Source organism: Bubalus kerabau, chromosome 16 (assembly GCF_029407905.1).
Source record: "Bubalus kerabau isolate K-KA32 ecotype Philippines breed swamp buffalo chromosome 16, PCC_UOA_SB_1v2, whole genome shotgun sequence".
Classification (NCBI taxonomy): Eukaryota; Metazoa; Chordata; class Mammalia; order Artiodactyla; family Bovidae; genus Bubalus; species Bubalus kerabau.
The window spans coordinates 72,410,337-72,430,100 of record NC_073639.1 but is presented as its reverse complement, the minus strand read 5'-3'; the positions used below and the strand labels follow the sequence as shown (position 1 = coordinate 72,430,100).

Here is a 19,764-nt window from a genome sequence, read left to right as displayed (position 1 = left end):
CTCTTACTTATGTTTGCAATTCTACTGTATTTAACTCAGTTAAAGGCAGGGATCCCATTAACTTGACACATTAATAACAGCTAAACATTTTATTGAATGTTTACTATGTGACAGGTGGTAAATGCTTTGAAGTTAGTACTTACTGCAAACTTATTGTAGGCCCTATGAAATATATTTTTTAAATTAATTGATTTATTTATGGCTACCCCGGATCTTTGTTCCTGTGCACAGGTCTCTCTAGTTACGGTAAGCAGGCTTCTCATTGCAGTGGCTTTGGAACGCAGCCTCTAAAGCGCATGGGCTTAGTTGCCCTGTGGCATGTGTAACCTTCACGGACTAGAGATCAAACCTCTGTTCCCTGCATTGGTGGGTGGATTTTTTCTTTCCTTTTTTTTTTTTTTTTTTTACTTTTCTTTTGCAGGTGGATTTTTAAACCACTGGACGACCAGGGAAATCCCCTATTTAACATTTTTATTTTTATATTACCATATAATACAACTATTTGTATGGTGTACAGGCCTAAGGATTTTAACCCATGAATAAATTTGTACAACCACCACTACAGTCAGGACACGGAACATGTGCAGTAACCTTTCTTGTGCTGTTGCTCTATAGTTCCCCTCTATGACCCCTCAGTTCAGTCGCTCAGTTGTGTCTGACTCCTTGCGACCCAAGGACCGCAGCACACCAGGCTTCCCTGTCTATCACCAACTCCCAGAGCTTGCTTAAACTCATGTACATTGAGTCAGTGATGCAATCTAACCATCTCATCCCCTGTCATCCCCTTCTCCTTCTGCCTTCAATCTTTCCCAGCATCAGGGTCTTTTCCAATGAGTCAGTTCTTCCCATCAGGTGGCCAAAGTACTGGAGTTTCAGCTTCAGCATCAGTCCTTCCAATAAATATTTAGGACTGATTTCCTTTAGGATTGACTGATTTGATATTCCTGCAGTCCAAGGGACTCTCAAGAGTCTTCTCCAACACCACAGTTCAAAAGCATCAGTTCTTCGGTGCTCAGCTTTCTTTATGGTCCAACTCTCACATCTATACAGGACTACTGGAAAAAACCACAGCTTTAACTAGATAGACCTTTGTCAGCAAAGTAATGTCTCTGCTTTTTAATATGCTGTCTAGGTTGGTCATAGTTTTTCTTCCAAGGAGCAAGTATCTTTTAATTTCATGGCTGCAGTCACCAACTGCAGTGATTTTGGAGCCCAAGAAAATAAAGTCTCTTACTGTTTCCACTTTTTTCCCCATCTATTTGCCATGAAGTGATGGGAATGATGTCATTATCTTCATTTTTTGAATGTTAAGTTTTAAGACAGCTTTTTCACTCTCCTCTTCCATTTTCATCAAGAGGTTCTTCAGTTCTTCTTCACTTTCTGCCGTAAGGATGGTGTCATCTGCATATCTGAGGTTGTTGCTATTTCTCCCGGCAATCTTGATTCCAGGTTGTGCTTCATCCAGCCCCACATTTCGCATGATGTACTCTGCACATAAGTTAAATAAACAGGGTGACAATATACAGCCTTGACTTACTCCTTTCCCAATGTGAAACCAATCTGTTGCTCCATGTACGGTTCTAACTGTTGCTTCTTGACCTGCATACAGATTTCTCAGGAGACAGGTAAGGTGGTCTGGTATTCCCATCTCTTTAAGAATTTTCCACAGTTTGTTGGGATCAACACAGTTTAAAGGCTTTGGCATAGTCAATAAAGCACAAGTAGATGTTTTTCTAGAACTCTCTTACTTTCTCTAGGATCCAAAGATGTTGGCAATTTGATCTCTGCTTCCTCTGCCTTTTCTAAATCCACCTTGAACATCTGAAAGTTCTTGGTTCCCATACTGTTGAAGGCTGGCTTGGAGAATTTTGAGGATTACTTTACTAGTGTGTGAGATGAGTGCAATTGTGCAGTAGTTTGAACATTCTTTGGCATTGCCTTTTTTGGGATTAGAATGAAAACTGACCTTTTCCAGTCCTGTGGCCACTGCTGAGTTTTTCAAATTTGCTGGCATATTGAGTGCAGCACTTTCACAGCATCATCTTTTAGCGTTAGAAATAGCTCAGCTGGAATTCCATCACCTCCACTAGCTTTGTTCATAGTGATGCTTCCTAAGGCCCACTAGACTTTGCACTCCAGGATGTCTGGCTCTAGGTGAGTGATCACACCATCGCGTTTATCTGGGTCATTAAGATCTTTTTTGTGTAGTTCTTCTGTGTATTCTTGCCGCCTCTTCTTAATACCTCTGCTTCTGTTAGGTCCATACTGTTTCTGTCCTTTATTGTGCCCATCTTGCATGAAATGTTTCCTTGGCATCTCCAATTTTCTTGAAGAGGTCTCTAGTCTTTCCCATTCTATTGTTCTCCGTTATTTCTTTGCACTGATCACTTAGGAAGGCTATCTTTTCTCTCCTTGCTATTCTCTGGAACTCTGCATTCAGATGGGTACATCTTTCCTTTTCTCCTTTGCGTTTCGCTTGTCTTCTTTCCTCAGCTACTTGTAAGGCCTCCTCAGACAACCATTTTGTCATTTTGCATTTGTTTTTCTTGGGGATGATTTTGATCACAGCCTCCTATACAATGTTACAAACCTCCATCCATAGTTCTTCAGGCACTCTGTCAGATCAAATCCCTTGAATCTATTTATCACTTCCGCTATATAATCATAAGGGATTTGATTGAGGTCATACACTAATTAGTTTTCACACTATAGTTTTAACTTTTTAAGACTGTCATACGCTAGAGACTGAATGTCCACGTCTGCCCCTCCCCTGCAAATTTATATGTTGAAAGCTAATTCCCAATGTGATGGTACCTAGTGGTGGAATATCTGAGAAGTGATTCATGAGGGCTTGTGCTCATGAATGGGATTAGAGCCTTTATAAAAGAGACCCCCTTTCCCCTTCTGCCATGTGAGGACACAGTGAGGAGACAGCCATCTATGAACCAGGAAACAAGCCATCACCAGACACCAAATCTGCCAATCTGATCTTGGACTTTGCAGCCTTCAGGACTTTGAGAAATGAATTCTTGTCTTTTTTTTAATTGGAATATAGTTGTTTTACAATGTTGTGTTAGTGAATGCTTGGTTTAGACCAAGTATTTTGCACAGCAGTCAGAATGACTCAGACACACTATACGCAGATTCGTATTCTGAGGCCGGCTCCTTTCCCTCAGCATAGTCTCTCTGAGGCTCCTCTGAAATGACCTAGAGTTTGCTGAGTGGCAGTTTATTGCATGAGTGTACCGCAGGCTGCTAATCCATTGAGTTGTTTTGTTTTTCATGATTATAAAACAGAGCTGCTATAAACACTTGTGTATATTTCTGTGTGAACATAAGCTTTCCTTTCTCTAGGGTAAATATCTAGAAATGGGATTTCTGGGTTGTAATTTCTCTACCTCATTAACATTTGCTTTTGTCCTTAAAAAAAAAAAACAAAACCCACAGCCATCCTAGGTTATTTATTGTATGAAATGGTATCTCATTGATTTTGATTTGCATTTCCCTAAAGACTCTTGCCTGGAAAATCCCATGGACAGAGGAGCCTGGTAGACTGCAGTCCATGGGGTCGCTAGGAGTCGGACACGACTGAGCGACCTCACTTTCACTTTTCACTTGCATGCATTGGAGAAGGAAATGGCAATCCACTCCGGTATTCTTCCCTGGAGAATCCCAGGGACAGAGGAGCCTAGTGGGCTGCCGTCTATGGGGTCGCACAGAGTCGGACACGACTGAAGCGACTTAGCAGCAGCAGCAAAGACTAGTAATACTGAGCATCTTTACCGCATGAAGTGTAAAAAAATTTTTTTGATTATGTGTAACATAGGTAGAATGTTGAGCACATTTTCATGTGCTTATTGGCCATTTGTACATCTTCTATGAAGAAACATCTATTCAATCCTTTGCTCATTTTTAAATTGGGCTGTTTATCTTTCTATTGTCACACTGTTAGAGTTCTTTATGTATTTTGGGCATTAGATCTTTATTCAAATATGTTTTGCAAATATTTGCTCTATTCTGTGAGTTGCTTTTTTACTTTCTTAATAGTGTCCTTGATACACAGAGATTTTAAATTTTGATGAAGTCCAATTTATTTTTTCTTTGATTGTCTGTGCTTTTGGTATCCTAACTGAAAAAATCATTGCCTCATCCAAGGTCATGTATATCTGTACCCATATTTCTTCCTAAACCTTTATAGTTTTAGCTGCTACATGTAGGTCTGTGATCCATTTTAAATTAATTTTCATATATGAGGTAGGGGTCCAGTTTCATTTTTTCCATGTGGATATCCAGTTGTCCCAGCATTGTTTGCTAAAAACACTTGTTTTTTCCCCATTGAATGATATGGCACCCTTGACAAATATCAATCAGCCATAAATAATACTGTCAATCAAGCAATTGGTGGCTTGCAAAAGATTGACCACGTAAGTAAATCTATGGAGGATAATGGGAACCAGGTTTCTTACTATTAGAGAAGCGCGCCAGAGAAAACTGGAATGAAGCCTGCAGTGTTGGACAGGGATTGATGTTACTCAGTGCAGTGCATGGTTTCTGACATATATAATAAATAACATGTATTTATTATATACTATGTATACTATGTACTATATCTTTATATATAAAGATATATAATAAATTATTATTCATTAATATAAATAATAACATGGCCATAAATAATAATGTCTGGACTCTAAATTCTATTTCCTTCAGCTTATATGTCCATCTTTATGCCAGTGCTGTAGCTTTTCTTTCAGTATATCACTGTTCCCGGGCCCTCTTAGTGGAAAGAGCTAGGAAATACATATATATATACAAACACACATACACACATTTTTATATTTATGTTTCTTTCCTTTTTGTTTTCTTTCACCGCATCATGTGGCATGTGGGATATTATTTCCCCAACCAGGGATGAAACCTGTGCCTCCTGCAGTGGAAGTGTGGAGTCTTAATCACTGGACAACTATCACAAGTCCTATGTATTTATTTCTGTATATCTCTCTCTACATATATATCAGAAACCATGCACTATACTAATAACATCAATCCCTGTCCAACACTGCAGGCTTCATTCCAGTTTTCTCTGGCCCCCTTCTCTAATGGTGAGAAACCTGGTTCCCATTATCCTCCATAGATTTACCTAACATGCTCAATTTTTTGCAAGCAACCAATCACTTGATCATGTTGGGCCAACTGCCTTGCTCAGACCCTGCCTCAGACAGGCCTTGAGCACTGCCAGTCTATTCTCCTTGCTTGGGCCTGATTAATGGCCTTTTGATGAAATTATTAAGGAAGGAATGAAGGATGGAAGGAAGGGAGGGAGAGAGGGAGGAAAGGAGGGAGGAAAAGACTTCTTTTTTGATATAACAAACAATAGCATTATTGAACCTTAATGACTAGAAGAATGGACAGGATGGAAAGAAAATATTTTGGACTGGTATCCAGGCAAGGGCCCCTTAATATATCAAAGTAGTAACCACTACCTTGGCTTATTCTCAGATCCACCCCCCTGGAGCCAGAGACCTCTCTGCTCATTACACACAGGGGCTGGAGGAAACACATGACTCTGCTGGAGGTCAAGCTGGATGCAGGTACTGGGGTGTTTCCTTTTTTCTCTCAGTCTTTGGACAGAGTGCTGCCTCACACCCCAGAATCCCAAGCCCCACTCTTCCTTCAACTTCTTTTTGGAAGAAAAGTACAGTTGTAATGGCTTCACAGGTTGTTGTTGTTTCTAACAATTTAAATGATTTAAATACATTTTAAATAATATCTCAGCAGAATCCATTTAGACCTTTATCTTTTTCCATAGGTATAAAGCTCAGAACTATTACCTTGAACCTTTGACTTCGACAAAAACTGATGCAGTTTTGTATGGTGAGTTTGTTAGATGTTTTACTGGTGCCAGTTAGAGGAGGTGGGTTTCCATGATCTTTGTAGCAGCCAAGGTTTCCAGGCACTGGAGAAAAAAGAAAAACAAAAGAACTTCACAACTTCTGGCTGTGAAACACCAAGAAGGAAAGGCGTGTTGCGCCAGGTACTTTCATCTCAGCCCATATTTCCATTCCTGTGCAATAAATGCACATAAAAAGTGCAAATAAATAGCAAGCACCAAGTGTTAAAAATGGAAGTCTTGGTGCCCTCTGCTAACTGCTACATCTTTGTTTTATTTTGATGAGTATGTGAAGCCCATAAAACCGACCCTAAGACATTTTTTACTTGTTCAATATTGATAGAATTTAGTATTGACAAGAACTAGGCATAGATTCCTAAAAACAGAGAAGCTACAATATACTAATTATGTCTCAGAGTCACTGGAGGACAAAAAAAAAAAAAAAAAAAGCCCTTGGAAGCTACCATCCTATACCTTGTGCCTCCCTAGTCCCCTCAAAAAGCCCCACAAGTTGGTTTTACCAGCTCATTTCGTGAATTTAATAGTTTCCTATTGCCACTGCAATCAATGACCACAAACCTAGTGGCTTAAAGTAGCATAAACCCATCATCTTATAGTTGCAGAGGTGAGAAGTACTGCTGCTGCTGCTGCTAAGTCGCTTCAGTCGTGTCCGACTCTGTGCGACCCCATAGACAGCAGCCCACCAGACTTCCCCGTCCCTGGGATTCTCCAGGCAAGAATACTGGAGTTGGTGGCCATTGAGAAGTACTAAATGGGTCTAATGGGACTAAAATCAAGGTGTCAGCAGAACTCTGGCTCCTCCTGAGGCTCCAGGGCACAACCTGCCCCTTGCTGTCTCCTGAAGAAGCTGCCCCCATTCCTCAGCTGTGGCTGCACCACTCCAGCCTCTGCCTCCCCGCCCTGCTTCTGTCGTCACACCACCTTCTCTGCCTCTCATCCCCCCGCCTCTCTGTTACACACCCTGTGTGATGACACTGGCCCACCAGGGTACTTCAGGATCATCTCCCCATGTCAAAATTCTCATCTGCATCGCGTGTGCCACGTAAGGTAACATGTTTGAAGATTCTGGGGCTTACAACATGGACTTTTGGGGGAGGGGGATTATTCTGTTTACCACAGTGGACGTATTAGCGTTTCACAGCTACAAAAGTCAGATGGTCTGGTCTAGTAGAAAAAGCTGCAACTGAGAATAAAGAAACCTAAATATATGTGCCCCCACCTCCTGGTGTTTGTGCCCTGTGTTATTCCCTCCCCTGGAGTGTGGGCTGGACAAGTGATTTGTTTTTGCCCAACAGAATGTGGTAGAGTTGAGGGGAACTACTTCTGTGACTGGACTACAAGAGCTGTGACTTTGGTCTTGCCAGTTGACTCTCTCTACTGCCTTCTTGGCTTATATACTCTAATAAAGCAATGTATCACATCAGAGGTCATAAGAATGGCCTTAAGCCAATAGCCAGTAAGGAGCTGAGACTTCCAGTTTCTGCAGAGACTGAATCCCACCAACAGCTATGTGTACTTGAAGGAGATCCTCCCCAGCAGACCCTTCAGATGAGACCCGGCCCTGGCAGACGCCTCACCAGAGACCTTGAGGCAGAGGACCCGGCTCAACCATGTCCAGATTTCCTGACCTACAGAAAGTGTGAGGTGATAAATGTGTGTTCTCATTAAATTTTAGAGTAATCTGTTACAGCAATAGATGACTAACACACCTATATAACATGCATCTAAATATATGCTCACTGAATAAAGGAATGTATTGTGAGCCATGGACAAATTATGGCTTCCTAGGTGGCTCAGCGGTAAAGAATCTGCCTGCCAGTGCAGGACACACAGGGTCGATCCCTGGGTCAGGAAGATCCCTTGGAGAAGGAAATGGCAATCCACTCCAGTATTCTCGCCTGGGAAATCCCATGGACAGAGAAGCCTGGTGGGCTACAGTCCATGGGGTCACAAAGAGTCGGACACTACTTAGCGACTAAACGACAATAGACAAATGGACCTCTCTGCCCCTTAGTTTTTCATCTGTGTTATTTATGAAATCACTCCACCATCAGATGAAGCCCTTTCCCTATGGTCTCTGTTTGGCTCCTTACAGTTCACATCACTCACGATATAAGACACGAATGAGGTCTGGTCCTAGAAGCACTTCTAAGCCAGTCAGAGTTACATATTATCCAATTCCAAAGTGAGACATATAGATTCTTAGAAAGCACTTTTTGTTTAAGACTGGAAAGCAGCATGGTCCAATTGAGTAAACTTTACACCCATACTAGTTTTTGGCACATAAGAATACACACACGTGCACACACACACACACACACACACACTTTTCAATTTCTGCCACCATCTACATCTAACCAGCTCATTTTAAACTGGCAGGAAGCTAACCCAAAGAGTCACCCTCCCCCCTCTAAGCCAAGTGGTTACCCTTCTCCCTTGCGTCACACATGGGTCAAATATAACAAATGTGGCTCACCACACAAATGTTAAAATGCATCTTTCGGAAACAAACCAAATCTCTATAGTAGCAAATGTAAACAGAAAAGATCTAGGCAGTAGGAGTTCAGCATTCAGTGGGGGCCTGGCTTGGGAATGGCTGGGCTTTGGAGTTTAAACAAATGCAGTGAGCTAAGCATCTCTAGTTAGGGGTGAATCATATAGGCTTGTTAAAGGGGCCTTACACATGGAAACCTGAAGCATGCATTTAATGGTTTTTAATAAGAGCTACTTGATCGTGATCATCTTGGTCATTTACTCTGATTTCTGTCTCATTTATTCCATTCCATGCTCAAAAATAGGCATGTTATTATGTATTCATTTATAGACAGCCTAAGGCACAGAACCATAAATGTTAACATTAGACATAAACAAGGTCGTGGTTTGCGTGGATGCAGCTGGAACCTATCAGGTTTATTCACAACAATTCGGTGAACAAATTCAGGGAGCTCATGTTCAGTTCCAGGAGGGCAGTGGGGCTCCAGAACACCCCGGGGAGACAGAGCCTGGAATCCAGCCCACACCATGCTGCTGCTCCCTGCGTCTGGACAACGGTGGCCTTAGTATCGTCCTTGACACCATGTCAACCGCCTGCCAGACACTGTCCATTTTACCTCCTAAAATACTTCATACACCTGTCCACCTCTCTATCCAGGCTGCTATTTCCCTGGTTTAGGCCACTGTCCCCTCCCATTCAGGGCTTTCCAGGTGGTGCTAGTGGTAAAGAATCTGCCTGCCAATGCAGGAGACACAAGAGATGTGGGTTCAACCCTAGGGCCAGGAAGATCCCCTGAAATAGGAAGTGGCAACCTGCTCCAGTATTCTTGCCTGGAAAATTCAATGGACAGAGGAGCCTGGTGGGCTACTATCCTTGGGGTTGCAAAGAGTCAGACATGACTGAGAACACATACCTCTCCCACTCAGACTATTCTATCAGCCTCCTATTCCATCTCCCTGTCTCTAGGCTCCCCCTACTCTAATCTAGTTAGTACACTGCAACCACAATAACCTTTACAGTACATTCCAGGCAGAAGGAAGGCCAAGGGCAAAGGTCTAAGGCAAGAACGACCTTGGTTTTTGCAGGAACACAAAGAAGTGAGTGTGACCAGTGAAAGAGAGACGGGAAGGCACCAGGAGCTACAGAGGTATGCAGGGGCCTTGCCTGAAACCCTCAGAGCTCCCGGGTCATCCTCTAGGATCAAGTCTAAACTCTCACGTGGGACCCAAGGCCCTACCTGATCTATGCTGCTCCTCTATCCCACCCCCTCAGCATGACCCCTCTCTCTGTCCCTCGGCTCACATTCCATATGAAACCCAAGATACATTATAGTGTATCTGCAAGTTGCCCACATGCACATGGCTCTCTGGCCTCTGGCCTTTCTTACAAGCTGTTCCTTCTGCTTAGAACACTATTCTCTGCCTAGGATGGCAGCCTGAGCATCATTCCCCTTGGGAAGCCCCATGGGCCTCCCGTCATCCTCCCATTCCACAGAGAGGGTTGCATGCCCCTGTGGTGTGCTCCTGTGGCAGCCTGTGCGAAACCTGATTCTAAACACCTGTTTATGTCTCATTCGTCGATTAACCATGAACTTAAGGGCTGGACTGTATCTTCTGCACACCATTGTATTCCCAGGGTCTGGTATGGTCCCAGCCATACAGTGGGTGCCCTGAAACTGGGTGCTCAATGAACAAATGTGTCCCATGTTGCCATCTAAACTCATGGAGAGTGTGAGTTAAGGTACCTGTCAGGCAGCAGGGAGTCAAGACTGCAGAGCAGAGTGAGAGGAGAGCTGACCTGCAACTTGACGTCCACTTAGGTTTTGACTCCTCGCTGTCCTCTTTGGCTAGCTAGAAACACCACTCCAGATAACCAGGTTCTCTATTAGAGGTTAACTTTAAAAGGTAAAATTCTATCTTCATCATTTTGGATGAAACTTTTCGAAAATGCATTAGATAATTAAAAAAAAAAAACAACAAACTTAGTTTAACCTACGTACTTTGTTTCTTGGTGGCTTGAGGTCACCAGATGTATGTCACCAAATGGTCCCGGACTGTGTGCTTTTCTGTGTCTGACTCTAATAGTTAATCAGTCTCCATGGTTACAGCTGGGGCTGCTGAACCCTCAGTATATTAGCACTGGAAGGAGTCTTAGTGTCTACTTGCTACTGCCAGTGCCTGTGGTCTTGGCTTATCTTCTTAATTTGCTGCTTCTTGGGCTTAGACTTATGGACTTCACTGGTGGCTCAGATGGCAAAGAATCTGCCTGCAATGCAGGAGACCCAGGTTCAATCCTGGGGTCGGGAAGATCCCCTGGAGAAGGAAATGGCAACCCATTCCAGTATTCTTGTCTGGAGAGTCCTATGGACAGAGGAGCCTGGCGGGCTACAGTCCATGGGGTCGCAAAGAGTCGGACACAAATGAGCAATTAACACTAAAAACTAAGTAGGCTTAGAACAAAACTATCGAGCTTATTAGAACTGTGTGGAAAATAAGAATAGTTTCTGAAAGAGGGAAGGCCTCTATGTTTCCTTCTCGATTTCAGCTGTCCATACGGTAGCTCAGAGCTTTTGTTTGTTTGCCTGCTTCCCAGCTCTTGGCAATGTTCTGAAGGGCGCTGGAGCTACCATCACCTGTCCAGAGGCAAGCAGCGTTTTGCAACAATCACAAACGTGAGCTTTCGACAGACGGACCCCAGGGTGAACGTGGGTCCCTCTGCCACAGCCTTTCTAAGCTCAGGTTCATCCACAGTGGATGATATGGGCCTCAAAGGCTTCTTGTGAGAATTAAAATTAGATAATGTAAATAAAGTAAACACCACAAGGCCTGGCAATATAGTATGTGCTGAATAAACACTGTTTGCTGTCATTATATACAAAAAGGCTTTCACCATTTCCCACACAAACCAGAATAACCTGCTGGGTTCATAGAAGAGTAAAGCAGCACTGAATTAAAAGATAAGATCAAAGGCAGTTATCTTGGAAAACTAGATTTGATTCCAGATATTAAAATGTTAACCTCTGCATCTGGGTAGATCCAGTGCACTGCCATGCAAGCCTTTCCCATGAAACCCAGAGCCCTTTCAGGAAGGCGGACAGGAGGTGGGTTTCCTAGGTGACCTAGAAGCAGCCACAGTTTGGCCAGGCTAAGGGCCCTGAGTGGGGGATACATGAGAGGCTGTTCTCCCTGGAGAGCAGAGGTCAGCTCCAGAGGGGAATGCTCACTCCACGGCTTTTCCCTTGGCGTCCCTCTCCTGATAAGGCCAGTCTGGGAGCTAAATGAAAGTGACTCCCTAAGATGAAGGGCTAAGTCTGCAGACACGTTAGTCCCTCGACGCTCTGTGCACTGCAAGGCCAGCCTTTGAGGGCTGTCGCTGCTGCTGACTCTCACTGGAAAGTGTGGCTCCAAGTCTCGCCAGAGAAGACACGTCATTGTCGTCTTCAAAAGCATGACTGGTCAGCTGAGTGGATTTCCAGACCGTGTCCCACCCTGAGTTCTTCCCAGAAGCAGGGAGGGAAAGTCAATTTGTAAAAGGATATTTGTTCTCAAATTCCTTTTTTACTTTCAAGACCACTTTAAAGTCCTGTGGCTTGGTCATGCATTTTTTTTCTCTTACCAAAGAGGGTTCCACATTTTCAATTAAAAATCATCTGAAAATATAAATGGACCCCTTGTTTACCACATTTGGTGCTTTAAAATGTGACAGTTAATTACCAACAACCTTTTCAGAGATTCAGGGTTCTTGACAGAGGTAAAAGTTTTAGAGGTAGCTGAGGGAAGATGGTTCTTTCTTCAGATTAACCCAGGAACTACTGTCTTCTCACTGCCACAAGCAACTGTTGGGAAGCAACCACGCAGACTTGCTAAACAGCCTTTACAACTGGATACAACTGTGGTCTCACTTTGAAGGTGCACCTCACACCTCCACAGGGCCTCCATGGCCAACAGCCCTTCTCTGAGAACCACCGTCTCGGAGGACCTGCTGTTGGCTGGGGGCAGGCCTACAAGCCCCATCCTTGGCCACTGCTGACCCCCACTGGGGTCACCAGACTTCTTCTCCCAGGAAGTTGGAACTAGGATTCTAGGTATTGAAATGCAGGCACAGGACTTGTGGGATTCGGTCAAGCCTGGATTAAGGCAACAAAGCCACATCTGGGCCACGTGAGTGGGTAAGTGAGCTGATTCTGCTGATCCACAAAGAGGAAGAAGAATGGAAGCCATACTGAGAGAGAGGGGCAGAGAGTGAGACCGTGCAGCCCCACAGACAGATGGTAAGTGTGGGCACCTCCTTCCCAGGTTCTGGGACACAGGGATTGGATTCTGTGATATTCTCCCAACACACTTCCAATAAATCTCTTGCGCTCAAGTTAGCTTGAGTGAGTTCTATTCCTTGCAGACAATTCCTGACAAAGAAAAAAGCCTGTCCTTTATTGTAAAAGTTCAATCTGAATAAAAATCTTCAGCTGGTAATTTGCATAAGAAGTCCTGATCCATCACTGTGTTGTCTACTGCCAAATCTGAGAGATCTGTTTAAGAAACCGGAAGCAAAGTTTCTCTCTTGCATTTTAGAAAACTCTGCCCTGGCTCTGGGGAACATCTTTTACATTTTCTTACAAATAAAATCTGGCTCTTTGGAAACTATGCAGCGATTGCTTGTTTTACTTTTTTATACTAAAAAATAAAGATTTTTATTAAGCACTGTATGTTGCATTCAATAGCCTTCAGATACACCACACCACAACCCATCTACAATCAATCAAACCCAGCAGCAGTTCATTCTTGCACAATCCATGAGTTAGGGCGAATCTTCCTTCAACTTACAGTCAGATCCTATTCAGGTCTTGTGGGCAGGGACTGGGAAATTACATCTCATTTCTGATCACTAATGTGTGATGAAGCACATTGGGAGAATTTTATGAAAACAAATAAATGATTCTGCTTTCAGTGTACACTGTTTGAAAGTATTAACACAACACCGAAACAATATATGTATACTGGCTTCTACTAACTCCTTGATGGGAAAGTTCCCAAGAACAAGCGAGTTTCCCGCTACAAAAGGCGGGGCGGGGCGGGAGGTGGGGCCGAGCGGGTGAGGCTAATTATTATAAACACCATCATGTCATTCACTACCTTCTGCCTCCACACTGGTGCCTCAGGAGCTGAATTCGCTCTTCTGGAGGAGAGGGGAATAAGGGACTAAGTACACGTGAGATGATGCCACTGATAGTCCTATCAGATGACCAGTCATTTCAAAGACTTCCCTCAGAGCATCAATAGGTTAGGTGTGGATTATTCCATACTCTCAGCCCATGACCATGAGCACCCTGTATTCCATCCTGTCCACCTACAACTTCCATTAAAAACCTGACAGTTGCCAGCTTGGTCCAAGTCCTACCATAATATGGCCCCACTCTAACTCTGCAACTTTTTTTTTTGGCCATGCCGTGTAACATGCAGGATCTTAGTTCTCTGACCAGGGATCCAAACCAAGCCCCATGCAAGTGAAAGCATGGAGTCATAACCACTGGACCTCAAGGGAAGTCCCTCTACCTCTATAACTTTATTTCTAAATATCAGTTCTCATTTTCAGTCACTCTGATTCTTTTACTCATGTCTCTGAGTCTCATAGTGACTCACCCAAATAAGTAAGTAAACAAGACCTTGTCTTCCCCTATGAAATTTTACCCTTGGGGAAGGCAGGAAAAGTTCCTAAGGGTTCTGACCCCCATACGACCCTGATGTATCACAGAGACAGTTCTCCTCTGGCAGGAGTCCCTTCTTGAAAGTTAATTTCTGGGGATAGAACGTTGTAGACCATCTCCAAAAGAGGCTCTAATCATTTCCTCCCTCCCCATACATGTGTGCGACTCCCCACTTTCGACTTGGAACCAATTTCCTCTCCTCTTGAATCAGTACTGACCTTGTGACTTGCTTTGATTAATAGAATACGGTGGACTTCTGAGTTCACCCCCTAAGAGGACTGGCAGCTTCTCTTGGAAGCCGGCCACCCTATAAGAGGTCTAAGTATGCTGCTGGAAAGAGAGGCTGCCCAGGTAGGGGGCTGAGGCCAGCCTGGACATCCCGTGGGTATCCCAGCCCCAGCAGAGGCCCGATGGATGCAGACACCTGACTGAATCCAGATGAGAGCAGGAGGAACACAGCCAAGCTGAAACCCAGCCAATCCACAGAGTGAGGAGGTACGACAAGCTGTTGTTGTTTTGAGACACCAGGGCTTTGGGGTGGCCTGTGATGCAGTAACAAGACAACCGAAACACCTTACTCAACAGAAGGTCAGTCTGAGTTCAGGAGGAACGGTACGGTACTGCTGTGTCTCTGGGAAGAGAGCTCAGTTTGTTGACTCGAACTTTTTTTCTGGACACCACAAACATCCCAGGCAAAGAACCACAGAGGCATCCTTTATTCGTCCTGCTGTTTCATGCAGTATGTATTTCACTTGTCATCAAGTTCTGACTCCTTCCTAAACGCGTCTTGGATGAACCCTTCCTGCATGATCTCGCTCCCACCACCACAGCCGAGGCCCTCATCCCTCTGTTTTGAAATCTACGCCTATCCTCCCCTCCCCAAACATCCCCTCCTCCATCCACCCTATAATGGACACTGGGCTCATCTTCCTGAATGAGGAGGGCTTTCCCTGTATGTGAGCCTCAATCTAATCAGCCCCGGTGTTCGAGGTTCCTACCCAGTACCTCTCTGTCCACTCCTTTCCTTGGGCAGCGTAACGCCCACCGACACGCATAGCAGTCCCGTGTCCTTCCTCTGCGTCTCTGTCTGGCTGTTTGTTCCCTGACCTGCGGGGCCCTGACCCCTCCAGCTCCTCTGGCCTTTCTCCCTAATGATGCCTCCAGCTCCCCAACCCTCACTGAGCCCTCTCAACTTCAAAAACTCACAGCTCTCTACCGCATAACTCAATCTTATTTATATAATTGGTGGCTGGTCTCCAATTTTCTCCTGTGTTTATAGCTCAGATTCCTAATTACATCATAAGATTGAGGGTGGGACTATTCCTTATGTTCATGTGTATTTTTTTACAGGCCAGTGCTGGTATAAAGATTATCAGTAAAATTGTCCTTACTGATCTGAATGATTTTCCCTTTTTAAGCTATTAATATGCTTTAGAACATTTTTGAAATGCAATGTATATAACTGTCGCTGAGGAAAATGTCCATTTGGTTCAGAAAGTCTGAATTTTTTAATGAGAAATTAAATAACATCCACTGCCAAAAACAATGAGTAATCGGGATATGCCTGTTCTGAAACCATAAAACTGCACTGTCAGAGGAATGTAGGGCATCCGGTGTTCCCTGAGCACAGGGGTCAGTCACACCAGGCCCCAGGGGAACAGCCTCCAGGCAAGCAGTTGAGGCGCACTCCAGGGCCCTGGGGCCAATCAGATAATGCAGGACTGGACAGCAATAAAACGAAGGTTGGGAAGAACCTGTTTAGGAATTGGATATTAGGAACACGCCAGTGGTAGTCCACACCTTGGAGGCAGCACAGGCCACCACAGGCCGTGCCCGTACTTTTCTGCCTACCTTCTGCTAGGTCCCTGGACTCGGAGACATGTGTATTTTACTCATTTAATCTTCAAAATGACCCTGGAAGGTAGAGATGAGGAGACCAAGGCTAAGAGAGGAGTCATTTTGCCGTGAGCTATAAGCAAGTGATGATTCCAACCTAAGGTGAAGGACTTTGGAGGCCGAGTTCTTTCCTCTGGATTGCGTTGTCTCTACCTGGGAGATACGACAATCACATCAGCAAGCACATGTGGTGGGCATCTATTACAGCCTGCATCCGGTCCCACCACTTCATGGCAAACAGACGGGGAAATAATGGGAACAGTGACAGACTTTATTTGGGGGGGCTCCAAAATCACTGTAGATGGTGACTGCAGCCATGAAATTAAAAGATGCTTGCTCCTTAGAAGAAAAGCTATGACCAACCTAGAGAGCATATTAAAAAGCAGAGACATTACTTTGCCAACAAAGGTCTGCCTAGTCAAAGCTATGGTTTTTCCAGTGGTCATGTATGGATGTGAGAGTTGGACTATAAAGAAAGCTGAGCACCGAAGAACTGATGCTTTTGAACTGTGGTGTTACAGAAGACTCTTGAGAGTCCCTTGGTCAATCTTAAAGGAAATCAGTCCTGAATATTCATTGGAAGGACTGATATTTTGGCCACCTGATGTGAAGAACTGACTCACTGGAAAAGACTCTGATGCTAGGAAAGATTGAAGGCAGGAGAAGGCAACGACAGAGGATGAGATGGTTGGATGGCATCACCAATTCGATGGACATGAGTTTGAGCAAGCTCCAGGAACTGGTGTTGGACAGAGAAGCCTGGTGTGCTGCAGTCCGTGGGGTCACAAAGCGTTGGATACGACTGAGCGACTGAACTAAACTGTTAAAGCCTGAACTGTGCAAGGGGCTGTGGAAGACTGTTAAAATATATGGTTTGAGGGGGGAAAGCCCCCATAAATTCTATTAGCACCCCTCCGTAAACAGACATACAGTCCAAGTAAAATGAGAGAGCCCCACTGAGCAAATACAGGTTTCAAAGAAACCTCGGGTCCCCACCACTTTAAGGTCTGTCCCTCACAGAGATTCCAGAACCTGTGCCTGTATTTGAACAGTTTAGTCCAGTTGGGAAAACAAACAAAAAAATAAATCATCAAAAGAGGATTCTGACCGCTAATTCTGGTAACCTAAAAGGGTTCACTTAGATAAAAAGGTTACGTAATTGTAGTTTCAAAGAGAGAAAAGGTGAAAACTGAGACTGCATAAAGTGCAGTATTAATGTTCATTTCAACTTCAATATTGCTTTGGGTATGGGCTACAGTTTGAGGTTTCATTGTTCAGCTGTAAAGTGTTGGTGATGTACACAGATGTGTCTTTTTCAAGGTGAAGTTCAGAGCAATGGGAACATGGTGTTGGGAGAGACCCTGAGGCTGGGACAAGGCCGCTGATGCATGGTTTCAGGCCAAGTGTCCACCTGTGGGGAGCCCCTTCCCAGCTGAGAACAGCTGGGCCGGGAACACCCGTGGAGACGGGCCCGACAGCGTCCAGAGTGGCTCTGCCTGCAGTGAATGCTTCCTGGATACTATCGCAGCCTGCTTACTCCTGGGGCCTGGGATTTCCCAAACTCAGAGGAGAAAAGAGAATGGCTTGGAGCTAACAGCTTGAACTGCAGACCCTCTGTCGCCACTGAGTTAATCCTTTGGTTTCCCCAATGTTGAAAAGGCAATCCTAATAATTCAGCATACTATCAGAATTTCAAACTCAAATTCCCAAACAATACCCAAAGAAAAACTCTTAAGAATGACCTCAACTGTAGCCTGGTTCCATCCCAAGCCCCCCACTTTTAAGGAACTAAAGGAAATGGGGCTGTTCACAAGTCCTGGGAGGAAAAGGGCACTGGTTGGTCTTGCCGTGAGGAGTCCTAGACTCAAATCCTATTTGGCTCAGAGGGTAATCCTCATCAAATCACTTAACCACTCCAGCTTCATTTTCTCATCTGACCAAGGAGGGCAGGAGGGAGGGAACATACCACCTGCTTCACAGAATTGTTGAAAAGGTAATGTGAATATAAGTGCTTTACACATATGAGGTACTCAATTATAACTGAAAAAAGCTAAAACATTAAAAAATCAGTTCTGACATTAAAATGCTAAAAGTGCTGACAGAAGCAAAACATTTTCTGTAGTTGAGGGCCTGCCTTGACCATCATTGCCAAAGTGCCCTTGGCTTTTTACTCAAAGTCTGAAGTTTAAAAACTCTAGTGCTTGCTTCGGCAGTACATACACTGAAATTGAACTTTAAAAACTCTTATTAGGGATCACAATTAGAAGCTTTCAAACCCTGCTCTTTTGGGTTGCATTTCTATAAGGGACAACAAATCTGTTTGAACAAAGTCAGGGTGTCATTTAATTAAAAGGAACTTAAGCCAGTGAGGTCACCGACCAAAGGCCCCAAGTGGCAGAGGTGCTGTTGCTGGAGTCCTCCTAGGGCAAGTCTGGGAGGATGATGCCAGCAGGAGAGAACTTCTCCCGGATTAGGAGGGAGGAACAATGGCCCGAATCCCTGACACAGAGGCTTAGGAAGTAATGGAGAAGGGTTTCCTTCTGACCCTCCCCCAGGCCTCATCACTGTCTTTCTGGGTCAGGTTTTGTACCCAGACCATGATCTGGCCCTGTCTAATTTTTCTCAGACCTCATTTCCTGACCTTTTTTCTTCAAACCGATGTCTTAGCAACACTGATGTGCATGAGAATTCCCGTGTGTGTGCATGCATGCAAACTTTTCCCTCCGCCCCACCCTACCCTGGCTGCTTAAAGTGCAGTCCTGCAGTGCCAGCATCCCAGGGGCCTGTTAGAAACACAGAATCCCAGGTCTGTCCCAGAGCTACTGAATGAGAACCTGCATGTTAATAAGCTCCCTGGTGATGGTAGGTACCGTAAAGCGGGAAAAGCCCTGCACTAAGGCCCTACTTCTTACAGAAGCGCTCTGGCAGAGCAGCCCTGCCCGTGCAGAGCAGACCCCCTCTCCAGTGCTCCCGTCCTTCTGTTCATCTCCCGTACGCAGAGCACTCACATGTGCTCATCTCTTTATGTGCTGCCTTCAGTTCTAAACTAGGGGTTCCCCACTGGCTGCAGACCATGCCACCCCTGTGTCCCCTACTATATGGTTAGAGCTAAAATAATGTCATTTGTCACAGCTAATCACTTCTAAGGTCCTTGTGATTTTAAACTTTAATAACTAATTTTAAATAAATTTAATAACTAACAGTATTAAACTTATTAAAAGTTTAATAACTAACCCAAATACCTGTGAACTATGTTTAAAAAGCACAGTTAGGTGAGTCATGTTACTTGCTTGAATCTGGATACTTTGAATGTGTTTACACATTCAGTTTAAAATTTTTTAAATATTACAAATTCTTTCAGTATTACAAAAACTATTTTTTGTAACTGAAACTTTCAAGCATACACAAAACATAGGAAAGAATATGAGCTCTTACCCAGCATCAACAAATAGCCACTTTAGAAAAAATATTCTTATTTCATCTGTTTCCCCTGCACCCGTCCCACTCACTCACTCTTTGGAAGGCTAGATCACGTAAAACAAACCTCAGATATACTATAACTTCAGTGTGTATCTGTAATTTAAAAGGGCTCTCTCTATATGCATGCCATTACTGTACCTATTAAAGTTAACAGTGATTCCTTAATATAACATTGTCAGGATTCAAATTTCCCTAATTCGAAGGGGAATTTTTATAGTTGAATGTGTAGAAACCAGGTGAAAATTTTATTGCAAACCAAAAATAGCTCTTGGAGCTGACATG

At 44.1% G+C, this 19,764-nt stretch overlaps 1 protein-coding gene across 3 annotated transcripts in view; it reads right to left on the bottom strand.

Annotated features, from left to right (window-relative positions):
- Nucleotides 1–19,764, bottom strand: part of KREMEN1 (kringle containing transmembrane protein 1) — a 54,435-nt gene that overhangs the window by 10,222 nt on the left and 24,449 nt on the right. For all 3 annotated transcript variants that reach the window (XM_055549695.1, XM_055549696.1, XM_055549697.1), the window contains exon 4: nucleotides 5,832–5,956. In XM_055549695.1, coding sequence (XP_055405670.1) covers nucleotides 5,832–5,956 — 125 coding nt within the window. The remainder of the gene's footprint in view (nucleotides 1–5,831; nucleotides 5,957–19,764) is intronic.